The sequence below is a fragment of the Hyperoodon ampullatus genome (genome assembly GCF_949752795.1).
Source record: "Hyperoodon ampullatus genome assembly, chromosome: 3".
Classification (NCBI taxonomy): Eukaryota; Metazoa; Chordata; class Mammalia; order Artiodactyla; family Ziphiidae; genus Hyperoodon; species Hyperoodon ampullatus.
This window is the reverse complement of record NC_136916.1, coordinates 148,941,590-148,958,867: the sequence shown is the minus strand read 5'-3', so window position 1 is coordinate 148,958,867 and position 17,278 is coordinate 148,941,590. Positions and strand designations below refer to the sequence as shown.

At 40.2% G+C, this 17,278-nt stretch overlaps 1 protein-coding gene across 2 annotated transcripts in view; it reads right to left on the bottom strand.

Moving 5' to 3' along the window:
* Window positions 1-4,429: 4,429 nt before the first annotated feature.
* PCNX1 (pecanex 1) overlaps window positions 4,430-17,278 on the bottom strand; it is a gene marked incomplete at its 5' end in the record, with an annotated part of 180,708 nt that continues 167,859 nt past the window's right edge. For both annotated transcript variants that reach the window (XM_079700727.1, XM_079700728.1), the window contains 6 exons: window positions 4,430-4,791; window positions 4,978-5,118; window positions 5,533-5,975; window positions 8,151-8,356; window positions 10,143-10,417; window positions 11,278-11,508. In XM_079700727.1, the coding sequence (XP_079556853.1) occupies window positions 4,651-4,791; window positions 4,978-5,118; window positions 5,533-5,975; window positions 8,151-8,356; window positions 10,143-10,417; window positions 11,278-11,508 (1,437 nt within the window). In that variant the 3' untranslated portion in view covers window positions 4,430-4,650. The remainder of the gene's footprint in view (window positions 4,792-4,977; window positions 5,119-5,532; window positions 5,976-8,150; window positions 8,357-10,142; window positions 10,418-11,277; window positions 11,509-17,278) is intronic.

Below are 17,278 nucleotides of genomic sequence, written 5' to 3'. Positions count from 1 at the left end.
GTACAGAGCTGAAGCATAGAAAAAAGGTATAACCCTATATAATAGGTGTGCCTTAGAACAGAGCTGTCATGTAACCTTGTGATGACAATCAGCTCTGGTCCCCCACAGAATGTTATGCTGCTTCCATAAAATGGCAGATAATGAAGTTCAGTTCACAAATAGAACTTATTTTCTCTAATTCAGAAAGAATATGTGGCTGATAGGCAATAAAGAGAAATTCTTATCACACATAATTCTTGACAAGATGACTCTGGAGAGGTGATTCAAAGCAGAAAATATACATCTGTTTCAAACAAAATTAATACTTCACTCACATACCTACCAGATCTATTTGTATAATAATTAACTTCTTTCCAATCACAGTTCTCACCTAAACAAATGAGAAGGACTAGGTATATATCAACCAGATTTTTTTAAAAAAATGAAGTGAAGAAAAGAGAGGCTGGTTTTTTAATACTTAATTTAAAAAAAACTATACATATCCAACGTAATATTAAAACTTATGCTGCACAAATACATGGTAATAGCTAATTTTCCTCTTTCTCCAGATAAATAAAACTCAATTTCCATATATGACTGAAACAGACAGTTCAAAGTCCATTAATGGGCTCTAAATATCATCTTAGCCTTGAATGACATCTTACCCTTGGTCTGTGTCCAAGCAAAGTAATTTTATGTGATTAAAATATACTACAAAAAAGAACAAGAATGAATACTGAGGACTTTTAAAAACGGGGGGGCTCTGTCCATATTCATGAAAAAGTAATGAAAACAAACACAAAAGTCAATCACAATGCGGGTAGCAATTTATAGTTTTGTAGCTTAGTAAACATAAATTCAAAGAATTCTCATGCAAAATTATTGTTATCTTTTTCTCAAGTCACATATTTAGGAGGGAAGATTTTTGAAAGAAAACAATAACCTTAGCCTCTGGGCAAATCCTAAGTTTAAACGACTCAGTTCTGGATGAATGTGACTCAGTGCAGCAATCCACCAAATGAAGATTTCCTAAGCAGAGGCAGAAGGGTGCTGCTCAGAAGCAAAGTGGGATTCTTTAAGGCTAAGCTACCCTTGCTTAGATTGGAGGCTGTTTTTTAATAGTTTGATATGAGATGGAAAAGTAAACTAACCCAGGAAGAAAAATCCTCTTTTTAATGAGCTGTTGTTTCTTACGTAAAAACTTGTATTTTCACTGCCTGACGTTTGGTACACAGAGTAATTTTCCATGGTTCACTCGGGAGAGAAATCTTGTCTGACTAATTCTGTTTCAAGGGTCTGTAGAAGTATCTCAGACATACTTGAAATATTAAAAAAAAAAGAAAACCCTCAAATCTAATGGAAGTTAATCTTCCAGTAATGGAAACTCAAAGAAGGCAGAACACTGATGAAGTCTGTTTGCTAATTTCCTGAAAGGTAATTAATCTCCTTTTACCTTAAAAATATAGAGCCTCACCACCTACTCTCCCAAGTCCCTTCAAGATCAACATCTTATATTAGTCTAGACTTTTGGAAAAATTATAGTTCTTTAGAAAAAAGTGAACATATAAACTTTTATCAAGTATTGAAAAATGGTGTAAAAATAGGGCTTACACCAAGTTATAAACTGGAAGATTAACCAAAAATTTGAGTTATAAAATGATTTTTAACACTGAATAACAACAACAGCAAAAAAGCTAGGAATTTATAACTTATTCCAAAACTCTCTCTAAAGGGGGAAAAAGCAAAATCAAACAATAAAAAAATGGAAAGCTATCAATAAAACTATTTAAAGCAAATGAAAAAACTAGTGTTTTAATTACATATTTTTACTTTCAAATTATGGAACTCTGAACGTTTTGGCAACTGTGAACTAAAGATGCTAATGTGTGTATACTGGAGTCTTATATACTAAACAAAAGGGCTAAGCAGGGAATCTAAATGAATAGCTCACTAATCTCCAAGGGGGTGTGGGGTGGCAGGGGACAGGGTTGAATAAGACATGTATAATCAACTTAATTAATGAAAGTGTGTATATTTCTATATTATACTTTAGTTCCAATTATTTTTTTTTTTTTTTTTTTTTTTTTGCATTACGTGGGCTTCTCACTGCTGTGGCCTCTCCCGTTGCGGAGCACAGGCTCTGGACGCGCAGGCCCAGCAGCCATGGCTCACGGGCCCAGCCGCTCCGCGGCATGTGGGATCTTCCCAGACCGGGGCACGAACCCGCGTCCCCTGCATCGGCAGGCGGACTCTCAACCACTGCGCCACCAGGGAAGCCCAGTTCCAATTATTTTTAAGACATGACTCCTTCTTTAATTATCAATGCTTCCCCTGATGCAATTATTAGAAAAGTATTATCATTTTAAAAAGACTATATGTTTTAGTCTTAAACATTTGAAGTTCAGGTTTTTTCTTTTTCTCTGTGTAGGAAAATGAAGTATCTTCTATTTAAGACTGGAAAGGCTCCACTTATCTTCTCATCTAGGCAATGACCATGAAGAGATCATATTCATCTCAGAAAGGGAACAAGCAGCAGGGAGCATAATTCCTCTGAGAGGATTTTAGATAATATAGATAGACAAACAGATCATATATTCAGTTTCAGAAGAAAAAAGAAGAACCTGAACCTTAATGGCATATTGTACATTTACCAAAATAAGGCAAACATAGAAATATAATGACAGCATCAGGAAAAATACATTTTAACTGGTCAATTTAGAAAGGGTACCTTTGTGTAAATGTTCAGTAAATCATTTGACAAAAAGTTTTTCAACAGTAAATTCTGCAAAGTGTGTGAAGTCTGGAAACCTCAACACGAGGCACATTGGCTCCTGAATACCCACAAAAATTTAAAATTGGAAAAAGGAAAGGTAAATAGGTTTTGGAGTGAAAATGCAATCAGAGGCTATATATTAGCTATTTACTTCCTTAGCTTTCATTCCTTCCACTGAAGTGTCATGTGATACTGTAAGATCTACATCAGAATTAGGAGGAAAAACAGCTTCTATCTCCTCTCACCTCATGAGAAGACACTTTAAACCCACGCTGCCCAATACAGTGACCACTAAGCACATGTGGCTAGCAAGTACCTGAAATACGGCTAGTACCACATGGTGAAATAGCAATACTTTGGATATATGGACTAAACAAAATGTATGACTGAAATTAACTTCACCTGCTTCTTTTTACTGTCCATTCACAGGGGGCAGAAAGATGGCTGCTCCTAAATGCTCAGATGTACAGTCTTCTTTGGAGTTTCACACAAAAGGAGAAAAATTTTCTGAAGGATTTAAAAAACGCCATATGTTGAAAATTAAATCTAAACTGCAGTTCCCACCTAGTCTAATTGTAAATCTGAGTTATATATTTCCCTGAATACATACACTTTTAAAAAAACCAATAAAATTTAAGTTATGAGACAACATATGAATTAAGTCAATTTCATCACCGTTATAAATATTTCAAATTACAGCTACACACTATAAATCACAGGAAATAAAATTCAAGTAATAGAATAAAGAGAGGAGGAAAATAATAGGCAAAGTTATTAAAGAGGGATATAACAATAAGAACTGCACCATTTGGATAATTTTGTTTGAAAAAATTTTACTTGATTAACTGAACTGCATGTGAATAACTTCAAGAGGTAAGAACTCTTAAAGTAAAAGGCAATCCATCCTTTCTTTAAATTCCTGGACGTTCACCTTCTTCTTTGAAAAGCAAAAGTATTTTCTTCCCAGAACTGACCCCAGCAGAGCTTGCCCCAAGTGGGAGAAACAGGGTAGCTGGGACGCACACAGTGTTGGAACCCATCTGAAATGTGGACACAGGAGCTGGCAGGAGTGTTCACGGGACTGAGTCACTGACTACTGGCTCCGGGAAATGCCAGTGATGAAGCTACGTGTATCTTGAGATTAAGTATTCATTTTAAAGGAAACATCCAATGGACTGGCATGGAGTACAGACTGCTAAAGAAAAATGAGCAGCACAGTTCCTGCTACGTATAAGGAAAGGGAAGGGGTTAATCCCAAAGGCAATTTAAATAATGGTATTTTATTTTTATATATAAATAAATGTTCTGAGAAATCTCAGACTTTATAGTGCATTGTAAAAAATTAGTGCAGTTTTTTTCATTAAAGTTTTTAGCGCTCAAGGAATAAGATAAATCTATGTCTGTTCATAGTCTTTTTCACTGTACATTAAACTTTTATACTGCTATATGTCAAACTGAAGGTTTCTACACTTGTCTGTTTTTAAAAATCAAGGTAAATGGATTTCATGTTTTATGACAAAACATGGCAATTATTTTTGGCAAAAAAATTAGAAAAATATGAGATCATAGTTTAGAAAGCAAGAGTTTGTTGATTTAAAGCATAGGCAATGCATAGGAAAAAACTTGTTTTAAGGATGTATTTTAACAGAACTTTATCCTTCATGCACGATGTTTTCTCAGCAGCTAACTTAAAAAAATATTTCAGCTTTATTTGGGGATGGAGACAGTGACAGGAGTCAGGGTGAAGGGCCAAGGAGCAGTGCTTAACCAAGCCCACTCTATGTTCAAGTCTCTCCTACAGGTTCAAAGGGATACCTGCAGGCATCTTCTGCTCTCTCCTCTTTTTTCCAATCTCTTGGAATTTTGAGGGAAAAGAAATGAAGTTATAAAACACTGGCTCACACTTCAGCCCCAAGTTCTAGTACCCCAGTTTCGATTACAGTCACGTATTTATCTTCAATCTGAACCAGAAGTACTGTCTTGTCGATGTGGGATCTAGTACCTGGATCTCTGCTGCAAGGCACCCAACGGTGAATCACCTAATGATTCAGAATAAAACAAGCAGTTAGTGGCAGAGACCCTGAATACACTCACAGACTCTATCCTTAAGATTAGAGGTAGTAATTCAGTTTGGTAATTAAGCATAAGTACACAAAGCAGCTAAAAAACAGGCATACCAGTCAGGCTACAAAAAAGTCAGAGCACCAGCTTCACAGAGAACTTACATGGCCTTCCATGCCCTCCTGAGGACTCCAGTCTTTCCAGCTGTTTCTCCCAGCTTTTAACCGAATACCCTCATCAGGCCACTGCAGCTCTTTCCTTTTTGACAGGTTGATCCCATCCAGAATCTGACTGGGATCCACAATCTGCAGTGTAAATACATATGGATCATTCATTCAAAAATTCATTTTCCCCTCGATGACAAATAATTATATAATCCCAAACAGAATTTCTTTCACAGTGTCTCAAATTCTCCACTGACTATAATGGAATAAAAAACAACCTAAAGAGCCCCTGAATTCCTTTTAGTCTCCTAGGAGACCTTACCTGCAATGGCCACATAACCATGGCTGAAGAGGGAACAAATACACCAGTGAAAAACTGCTTGCTTTCAGTTTTTATACTGGCAGAAACATTTTTTCAACATTCAAAATTGTTCTAGTCTTCAGACTAAGCAATATAAGGTGTGTCTTCACAAGAGTCCTTCACTCAAAAAAAAACAAGAAATAAAAACAAACGAGTAAGAGAAACAGTGCAAGAAGAACCGTGGGCTTACTCACCTGGACTCTGTAAATCACCTCCCCCTTTTTGGCATGTGAATTATTGGCAGGACTTAAGGTGTTGCCGGGCTGAGTATCAGCGGCACTGCTCTGACCGCCGTCTGTCCCAAGAAAGCCCACGAGGGTGTGATGCTTGCAGGCTGGGATGCTTTGGCTGGAGCTGCTAGAGGAAGGCAGGCCATGCTGCACACAGGCCGGGCCGCTCTGACTGGAGGGTTCCATCTGGTTCACCACAGAGAGGCGGGACTGGATGGATGACGGTAAGTTGCGAAGCGATATCTGGCTGGTGGAAGAGCGCCGGCAAGGCACAAATCCCGTGGTGGACATCCGGAGAGATGAGTGCCGGCTGCTATAGCAGTAAGACGACTGGCTGGCTACAGAGGCCCGGGCAGGGGACTGCCGGACCAGGCTGGACTGCACAGAGTGAGAGCTGTGGCTAGCGGCTGGGGAGGGAGAAACAACAGCAGTGCTCCTTCTCAGTGGGATGACCCAAACACAACTGCTTTTTCAGTAGTTTCTAAGACTTTCTCCCTTAAGCCTCGCACCTTAAATTAGTTGGTGAATTTATTGAATTTAATATTTATACCTAAAACTTTTAAAGCTGCCAAAAAGAAATAAATATCTGAGATCTATTTTCTTATGTGGTTTTTGTAACATAATTTCTGTTTGCTGAAGCTTTTTAAAATTCAAATTCTGGGGCATAAAAAAATACAATTAAATAATTTATAGAAAATAGCAGGTATTTAGGTTGAGATAAATCCTAAAATTTCTTTCACTGAAATATTTCAGAATACATGAATATCTCATAGAAATGAGACAGTGAGAAATATTTATTAAGGATCTACTATGCGGCAAGCTCTGTAACTACTATTTCTCAAAATACGGTATTAATGCCCTTTCAATCTATTCCAATGACAAACTATACCACCTATAGAGGCACAGTGATGCCACACTGTAATATGCATATACATTAAGGGATCACTACTGAATATGAATGATCAGTGATACTAAATAGCAGGTTATTCTGTGTCCTTTTTTCTAATGGCTCGATAGGATTCTTCAGATTTGTGAAGAGTGATGTGAAGATTATTAGAAAATTATTATTAATTATATTGAAAAATAACTACATGTACTTTTTAATCTGAAAATAAAAAGAGCTAATCAATGTTAAAAGTAAAAGGTATATTTAAAGAAGCACACTGGCAGTTTTAGGTTTTCACTCAGAAGTTAAAAAAGAACATAAAAAAATGTCGATCACACACCTATTTAGAGTCTTAACAATTTCAGTGCCATTACATTTTTTTTTTTTTTTTTGTGGTACGTGGGCCTCTCACTGTTGTGGCCTCTCCCGTTGCGGAACACAGGCTCCGGATGCGCAGGCTCAGCGGCCATGGCTCACGGGCCCAGCCGCTCCACGGCATATGGGATCCTCCCGGACCGGGGCACGAACCTGTATCCCCTGCATCGGCAGGCGGACTCTCAACCACTGCGCCACCAGGGAGGCCCGCCATTACATTTTTTTAAATCATTTTAAGTAAATGTTTTAAAACTTCATCTGATCCATGCAAAACAGAGAGGGGGAAAGGACAGTGCTGGATCAACCAACCAGCCATCCGGGAACAGGTAAGATCTGAGTCCTGCTGCATGCCAGGTGGATTACAGCTCTCATGTAAAAGGCAAATTAGTAAAAGAATAGCTTTCTTTGGGATAAGGAAAAATTTCTTAAATAGGATACAAAAAGTATTAATCATAAAGGAAAAGATTAGTAAACTGCTCTACACAAAAATTAAGAACTTACCAAAAAAAGGCAAGCCACTCTTCACAGAAAGAGAAGGGAAAGCCAAGATACAGAATGGAAAAAGATGTCTGTGGTACAGAAAACTGACCAAGGGTTCCAATCCAGAATATACAAATAAGAAAAAGATAACCCAATGGAAAAATGGGCAAGAGACTTAACATGTACTTCAGAAAGAAGATCTGATAAACTCATTTAAAAGTTTCCAACCTCAGGTATTATTAGAGCAATGCAAATTTAAAAAATGCAACTAAAGACCACCCCCCTTCTCCTGTCTCTCTGAGAGAGCAGGGAGCAGAGGTGGAAACAATGATACTCAAAGCTGGGCATTCCTCTATACAACTGGTCAGAGTACCAATTGGTGTAAAAGAAATAAAAAAGAATTCTGGAAAGATTTTTGGCATTATGTATCATGTCTTAAATATTCTCATAAACTTTGACTTGATTCCATTTTTAAAGTTTCCAGCCTAAGAAAATAGTAAGTGATTACAAAGATTTATATACAAAGATTATTACAACACTCAGAAGAAACCAAATCGTTGTTCAACAGGAGAGAAGTTAAATAAATTACATTAGTTAACTATTATTGGCCTTTAAAAATGATACTTTCAAAGAAATGCTATTTCAAATGGTGTGTATTTATATTTATATATATTAAATGATTAACATAAACAAGTAGGATAATGTCCTATTGGGAATCAAACAAAACATTCTATTTATATATTTCCAAGTAGGTAATATGTCACCCTCTTTATACACACATACTACCTGAACCCCACAGTTGAGATGCTAACATTACACACATAATTTTGTTTCAGATTACCTAGTGTTGGAGGGTAAGATGTGACAGGCGGATGGAGTCCTGCTCCCGGTCCCTGGCCTGGGTTTCCAGTGCTTCCTTGGGACGCACTGCTGTGGGGATCATTGGCAGTTGTTGCACTGTTACTAGTGCAAAAGGCTCCACCTCCAGCATCAGAATCTTCAATATTGCCACCACTGTTACAGCCAGCTCCACAACCTTTCCTTAACCTAGGAACAAACACCGGAGTAGGAGGCGTGGTCCCAAGATCACTTCAAGATAGGTACTGTATTCTGAACATTTAATGCTACTAATGTTCACCTTTGGAAGTCTTCATGGGGCAATCAACATTAAGAAGCAAGAGTCTATGATGTTTGCGTATCTCCCTCATACTCACTGCCTCCGTTCTTCTAATCAACTTCACTTTTACACTACACTCTATCATCTTTTCTACACCATAACAAAGAACTGCACATAACAAGTTGTTCCATTAAGATCTCAGCTGGAAACAGAATCCTTGCCACTGTATACAACCCACGAATACCTAATTGATTTAAATTAAACCTAATTTATTCTGTAGCACACCTGAAGAGAACTGCTGTAATAATTTTTCTTCTCTTTATTTTTATTTATTTATTTTTTTTGCGGTACATGGGCCTCTCACTGTTGTGGCATCTCCCATTGCGGAGCACAGGCTCCGGACGCGCAGGCTCAGCAGCCATGGCTCATGGGCCCAGCCGCTCCGTGGCATGTCATGTGGGATCTTCCCGGACGGGGCACGAACCCACGTCCCCTGCATCGGCAGGCGGACTCTCAACCACTGCGCCACCAGGGAAGCCCTCTTCTCTTTTTTAAAACGTAGGGTGACCAACTCTCCTCGTTTGCCCACAACTGTCTCAGTTTGGCACTGAAAATCCTGCATCCCAGAAAACCACTCAGTCCTGGGCAAACAAGGCAATTCCAGCACAACACGTATTTTTTGAAAAGAAAACTTCTTTTAACACTACCCTGGTTTGTATTCTTCCCTCTGTTTAAATAGGGGTAGACGTTAAAATGGTGAAATTTTACTCTTTAATGCTGGGTATTCCTGGAAGAATTTTTTTTTTTCTTTTTTTGCAGTACGCGGGCCTCTCACTGTCGTGGCCTCTCCCGCTGCGGAGCACAGGCCCCGGACGTGCAGGCCCAGTGGCTACGGCTCACGGGCCCAGCCACTCTGCGGCACGCGGGATCCTCCCGGACTGGGGCACGAACCTGTATCCCCTGCATCAGCAGGCGGACTCCCAACCACTGCGGCACCAGGGAAGCCCCTGGAAGAATTTTAAGACACCTATTTGTGAGTTTGTTGCTCTAGTCTTGTTTTGGATTAAGTTTTGATATTTAAGGATCTGAACAACTCTTAATCTGAGATTTTTCTTTACCATCCATCAAATTATGATGTTCCTGCACCATATATCATAATTTACTACACAAAAGGCACAGGAACAAAATTCATGTGCATACTTGAAGACACTAAATATGAGATGTGAGTGCTGATTAACTGTTAAAATGGCAGCAGTATCTCTGCATCTCACAAGGAGGAGTTTCAACATGGACAGCGTGCTCCCCCTACTGCTGGAACGGAATACAAAAAGAATGTAATCGACTTGCACAAGTTTCTTTTATTTTTCTCTCATTTGCCCTGTTTGTTGACCCACACATTCTAATAGTGGCAATAAGCTGCAATAGAGAGTTTAAAAAACTAAAAGGAGGGAATTATCCAAGATTCTACTAAATGCTAGAGCAGTGGTTCCTGACCAGACTACTGTACATTAGATTTATTTAATAAGAGTTTGAAGATACAAATGCTCAGATTCTACTTCATGAAGCTCAGGTATAACAGGTTTTTATTGTACCGTGGCATCTGTGTTTTTCCTACAATCTTTCCAGGTGGTGCTAATGCACCTATACACATTAACACTGCCTAGATTAAGCAGGTCAGGACACAACACCACTGGAAAAGGCAGTCCTATGGCTCACCTGTGCCAGGTTGACACTACGAAGTTTCTGATATTTCCCAAGCTGATAGGTCCCCCAAGAATTTCTTTAAGCTGTTCATGGCTGTCAGAGTAAGAAGTTGTCAGGGGTGAGACAAAGATTGGGTAGCCAATAGGTTGATCACAAGATGAGTTTATCATGTTCCTCAGAGCTTGCTTGGCATTTTGGATGCTACCTCTCTCTGGGTTACGGTTACGTAGGAAAACAAGCTCCTGCTGTTGCCCTGCCCAAAGGCCTCGGACACACTCCTTATTCACCTGAAAACCAGAACACATGGGAATTAGGTTAAGGGGCCAAGAATAAAATTTATATAAACAGAAGAGTAGAAATGGGAGGGATATAAAAGACATTATATTATGATAACCAACTGTGAAAAGCAGGAAACAAATATAAGTAGGTCACATCTGAACAGGAGTTAACTATTTTCCACTGTCATTAGGCTATTAAATAATAAACACCTACAGAGCTCTTCCCTCTGCTATCTTGTAAAAATACCAAGTAAAATGTAGTCCATTTAGTCTTCTAAATTGGTGAAGCACTGAATTTTGTAACTAAGATAATAAATATTTTTGATAGAAATGAGAGGTAACAAATATTTAGAGTTGAAAGGATGTTTGTGATTTTGGGGGTTGATTAAATGAAGAAAAAACATTACAAACTATCAAAATAAAATGCCAGAGATTAAACCTCCTAAAGCCCCGAGATGCTTAAAAAAACAACAAAACAAAAAAGCAAGTTAGAGTGAACCATTTACAGTTAGCTACTATGAAGTACAAGCTATAGTATTATTTTGCAACCTAGGAATCACATCTTATTAGCAAGACAGTACTGACATTTTAGGAAGAGATGCTGCCCCAATAGCACATATAACAGGCAAGAGACTGCCAAGAGAGAACTAAGCAAAAAAGTTAAAGCTTTATGGCACATGAAAAAATTTTAGAGGACAGAGTAAATTACTGACAAAATAAATTAAGAGCTCAAAAAACAATAAACGTTAATGTAGTATGGTCATTATTTTTGTTTTCTATAAAAGAGTTTCAATTACTTTTTAAAAGTCTGGATACAGTTATCTAAGCTCCATTGTTTTCAGAGGCAAACAAGTGCCTCCGAACCTTACTTTAATGACCCTGAAGCTCAGGTAGCGTCTGTTGAGCATGATGATCTTGTACTCGTTGGTGCCATCATCCATGACGTGCCGCAGAGCAAGCAGGGAGGGTGAGTTGGCGAGGACTGCACTCCGCCACGCAGGGTCCCCTTCGTGGGCTATGACGAGGTTCTTCTCATGAGACACAATGGCTTCATAGAGCACAGTGGGGTCATCGTATTCATCCGGAGAAGTGAAATGGTCCTATACACAGAGATAAAAAATACACCTACAATTTTAGGAAGAGAAGAGAATGACTTCCAGGATGATGAAAGCTTCTGAAATTACTAAATCAGTTACTAAGTTAAAAGTCTTAAAAAACTAGTTTATATATTTCATTTCAGCACATGTTAATGTTATTAGAGATAAATTATTCAAGTTGGTTTTCATATCTTCATTCATTTTTTTTTCTGTTAAAGGATTATCTCACTGTTATCAGTTAAGGGAGGCTAAAACTACATAAAAGGTCTCTAAATTGAGCTTCTTTTTAACTAGTTGCTTTTCACTTAAAGCCACATCTCTAGAATGATTATAATAAACCATTTTATCCTGCCTCTCATTTAGTTAAGATAAGGCTCAAAACTATGAGCTCTGAGGACAAATTAAGGGCCCTAGGCCTAGAGAAGCTAGTAAAGTCTTCCCTAAAAAACCTCTCGGCCTTATTTGACAAGTCGTTATTTAATATCTACCACATGCAAGACTACGTGGTACGTAGCATGGATGAAACAAAGGAGTATATGAAATGTGTTTCCCATTCAGAAACCTAAAAATTAACAGGGGATACAGGATATAAACCCAAATAATCATAACACAAATCAGAATTTCTGAAATAGTGCGTTATTAAGGAAACACAAATATTATATTGGCTGCCTTGATAAGTTTTTACATCCAGGTAAAGTGACTCATTTGTGCTCAAGCCAACTGACTGGAGTGTGTGCTATCTGGAGGAGAGACAGTGACAGCAAGAAGCCAATGTCCCCAGGAATGCACTTCCAAGTCTGGGGGTTCATCTACATGAGACTAAGGGAAGTCTTCACTGTACACGTGGGTACATAACGTAAGAAGTTCTCCGATACAAGATTTCATCTCACTCTTACAACAACCTGGTCAAGGAGATTGAGCAGGTAATACCAGAATTTTACAAATATCAAAACTGAAGCTCAAGGAGGCTTAACTGCTTCTTAGGTTTAGAAAATTAGTATATGATTGTAATGCCAGGACTTGAACACATTTTTTAGAGTATTTTTTCATTCTGATTTTTAAAAATTTATGATTATAAAAGTTAACTGAAACACCTTTCAAATCCAGTTGCTGTGATTAGGGAAAGCTACACAGTGCAGGTGGTGTGGGGCTGGATCTTGAAAAATTAGTACACTTTCAGTGGATGGAGATGGCACCGAGGGGGAAGGGAAAGGGCTCCAGGGAAGAGGACCTACTAGTGCCTCTCCAGACTTTTTATAAGGCTGGTGCACTCCTCGCTCCACTGCTTTGAGCTTGGCTCGTAACAGCTCACAGCTGTTCCATTTTCTATGAACTACCTTCAGCTAATGGAGCTGCCTGGGTAGGAAATGCCAGGGGAGGATTATTCCCCCCTTGGCTGTGGAGGTGCAAGGTACACAACAGAACTCTGGGTGACATTAACACTCCAGAGCTCCCTCTGGAGACCAGGGGAGGCTAGAGCTCAGCTGAGAGACACTCCTGCTCAGCTTCTTCCCTTGCTCTTTCCTGCTTCCATCATTTCCTCACAGACTGTCCTGAGGGCATCCCCTGACTTGACTCTGCTTCTAGTGAACATGCCCTAAGAGCATTTACAACTTAAAATACTGATGGATGGCTCTTGACTTCTGTCCATCACACACCGCCAGCCATGCTAATCTTTCTTTTAGATACTGAGTTCACTTTCCTACACCAGCAGATAGCTAGATGACATAAGATGTGCTCTCTTTCATCAAGTTGTTCAATTAGGGAAGGAATGACATCCTTGGATAGTAGTATTTGTACAAGTATTTGAATGGCAAGTAAACATACAGAGACAGGCAGTAATCACATTCTTAATAAAACGGACACAAAGTTGGAAATCATTAGGCATGCCAAAAGTGGAGAATGCTTAGTCTTGTCCAAATATTTCTTCTCACTGGGCTTAAAATAGTTGAATGAATATGTAAACTTCTATGTACATCATTCAGCACTGTTTCACTGATAAAATATTTGAAACAGGGACTTCCCTGGTGGCTCAGTGGTTAAGAATCCACCTGCCAAGGCAGGGGACATGGGTTCGATCCCTGGACCGGGAAGATCTCACATGCTGCTGAGCAACTAAGTCCGTGAGCCACAACTACTGAGCCTGCGCTCTAAAGCCCACGAGCCACAACTACTGAGCCTGGGTGCCACAACTACTGAAGCCCGCATGCCTAGAGCCCGTGCTCCGCAATGAGAGAAGCCACTGCAATGAGAAGCCCGCACGCCACAACAAAGAGTAGCCCCTGCTCGCCTCAACCAGAGAAAGCCCACGCACAGCAACGAAGACCCAACACAGCCAAAAATAAATAAATAATTTTATTAAAAAAAATTGAAACAATCAGAATGTCCATGAATAGTGAGATAGCTTAATAAATGGAGTAAAAATTATACTCTGGAATACTACAGAGTCATTAAAGAATGTGGTGTGCCTCTATATGTGCTAACTTAGAAAGGTGTCCACGTTAAACTAAATGGGAAGAAATCTTGCACTCCAGATCAATTTCTATAGCACGATTACATTTTTAAAGAGGAAAATATTTATACATATAGTTGGAAATGTCTGCATGAACTTGGGGAAGTCAGAAAAGATAGGCATCAAATTACTGGCAGTGACTGCTTTGTGGGGCTGTTGTATGATGGTATGGGATGACGGAAGGTGCTTACTCTTGGGAGATGTTTACTTTTCAATGTTTCTCAGTAGTTTTCAAATAAATAAAAAGAGATAATGTTTCCAATTCTAGGAAAAGTTTTTAAAAGCATTTTAGAAACTTCTCATAACTTGAGAAGTTATGAGCAGAGGCACAGGAAATATTATTTTACGAAAACAATGAAACTCACGTAGCAAACATTCACAGGGCACCAAGCACTGTGCTAAACAAGGAGGACACAGACATAGAGACTAATATTGTCCTTGTCCTCGAGGAGATCACAGATTGTAAGACTTTCATTATATATCTCTTGTAAACCAAGCTAGACTTTAATTGGTTTATTTTACATCTAACGACCAGGTAAATCCTTAAAGAGACTAGCAAAAGAGAAAAAAATAAGGAAATATGCTGTTTTACAAAATGATTAGATAGAGGACAAGAGAGAACACATGAAAAGGGCAATTTGAGTAATTTCTCTGAGTTTTGATTAATCTTCAACTATAAAACAGGGATTAAAATAATTTTCTGGGTCGTGGGTGATATAATGTGTATGAGAGCACTGATACATTATAGGACACTGTAAAACTAAATATTACACAGATAACAGTTTTAATTTCTAAAGTAAAAACATATAACACATTAGATTGGAGAATTAAAAAATTAAAAAAGAACTGAAAAGGAAAAAAGCAAAAGTTAAAAAAAAATCTATGAAAAAGCTAAAAGCACCCTATCAAAGACTGTGTCTGAAACAAAAGTTATTAAAAATTTCATATTTTTAGCTCTCTGGGAACAGGATCTTTTTTAAAAAATCAGGTTGAGGACTTCCGGGTAAGATGGCGGAAGAGTAAGACGCGGAGATTACCTTCCTCCCCACGGATACACCAGAAATACAGCTACACGTGGAACAACTCCTACAGAACACCTACCGAACGCTGGCAGAAGACCCCAGACCTCCCAAAAGGCAAGAAACTCCCCACATACCTGGGTAGGGCAAAGCGGAGAGATTCCCGCACAGAGGATCGGTGCCGAGCGGCACTCACCAGCCCGAGAGGCTTGTCTGCTCGCCCGCCGGGGCGGGCGGCGGTGGAAGCTGAGGCTCGGGCTTCGGTCAGAGCGCAGGGAGAGGACTGGGGCTGGCGGCGAGAACTCAGCCTGAGGGGGGCTAGTGTGCCACAGCTAGCCGGAAGGGAGTCCGGGAAAACTCTGGAGCTGCCGAAGAGGCAAGAGACTTTTTCTTCCCTCTTGGTTTCCTGGTGCGCGAGGAGAGGGGATTAAGAGCGCTGCTTAAAGGGGCTCCACAGACGGGCGCGAGTCGCGACTGAAAGCGCGGAGCCCAGTGACGGGCGTGGGACGCTGGGGCTGCTGCTGCCGCCGCCAAGAAGCCTGTGTGCGAGCGCAGGTCACTGTCCACACCGCCCTTCCGGGAGTCTGTGCAGCCCGCCACTGCCGGGGTCCCGGGATCCAGGGGCGGCTTCCCTGGGAGAACGCACGGCGCCCCTCGGGCTGGTGCAACGTCACGCCGACCTCTGCCGCTGCAGGCTCGCCCCGCACTCCGTGCCCCTCCCTCCCGCCCGGCCTGAGTGAGCCAGAGTCCCCAAAGAGGCTGCTCCTTTAACCCTGTCCTGTCTGAGCGAAGAACAGACACCCTCCGGTGACCTACACGCAGAGGCGGGGCCAAATCCAAAGCTGAGACCCAGGAGCTGTGAGAACAAAGAAGAGAAAGGGAAACCTCTCCCAGCAGCCTCAGAAGCAGCGGATTAAAGCTCCACAATCAACTTGATGTACCCTGCATCTGTGGAATACACGAGTAGACAACAAATCATCCAAAATTGAGGAGCCAGGAGTCAGTGCTGTGCCTCTGAGGTGGGAGAGCCAACCTCAGGACACTGGTCCACAAGAGACCTCCCAGCTCCACATAATATCAAACGGCGAAAATCTTCCAGAGATCTCCATCTCAACACCAGCACCCAGCTTCACTCAACGACCAGCAAGCTACAGCGCTGGACACCCTATGCCAAACAACTAGCAAGACAGGAACACAACGCCACCCATTAGCAGAGAGGTGGCCTAAAATCATAAAAAGTCCGCAGACACCCCAAAACACACCACCAGACGTGGACCTGCCCACCAGAAAGACAAGATCCAGCCTCATCCACCAGAACACAGGCACTAGTCCCCTCCACCAGGAAGCCTACACAACCCACTAAACCAACCTTAGCCACTGGGGACAGACACCAAAAACAACGGGAACTACGAAGCTGCAGCCTGCAAAAAGGAGACCCCAAACACAGTAACATAAGCAAAATGAGAAGACAGAAAAACACACAGCAGGAGAAGGAGCAAGATAAAAACCCACCAGACCTAACAAATGAAGAGGTAATAGGCAGTCTACCTGAAAAAGAATTCAGAATAATGATGGTAAAGATGATCCAAGATTCTACTTCCCAGATCCAAAATCTTGGAAATAGAATAGACAAAATGCAAGAAACAGTTAACAAGGACCTAGAAGAACTAAAGATGAATCAAGCATCGATTAAAAACACAATAAATGAAATAAAAAATACTCTAGATGGGATCAATAGCAGAATAAGTGAGGCAGAAGAACGGATAAGTGAGGTGGAAGATAAACTAGTGGAAATAACTGCTGCAGAGCAAAATAAAGAAAAAAGAATGAAAAGAACAGAGGACAGTCTCAGAGACCTCTGGGACAACATTAAACGCACCAACATTCGAATTATAGGGGTTCCAGAAGAAGAAGAGAAAAAGAAAGGGACTGAGAAAATATTTGAAGAGATTATAGTTGAAAACTTCCCTAATATGGGAAAGGAAATAGTTAATCAAGTCCAGGAGGCACAGAGAGTCCCATACAGAATAAATCCAAGGAGAAATACCCCAAGACACATATTAATCAAACTGTCAAAAATTAAACACAAAGAAATCATATTAAAAGCAGCAAGGCAAAAACAACAAGTAACACACAAGGGAATTCCCATCAGGATAACAGCTGATCTCTCAGCAGAAACTCTACAAGCCAGAAGGGAGTGGCAGGACATAATTAAAGTGATGAAGGAGAAAAACCTGCAACC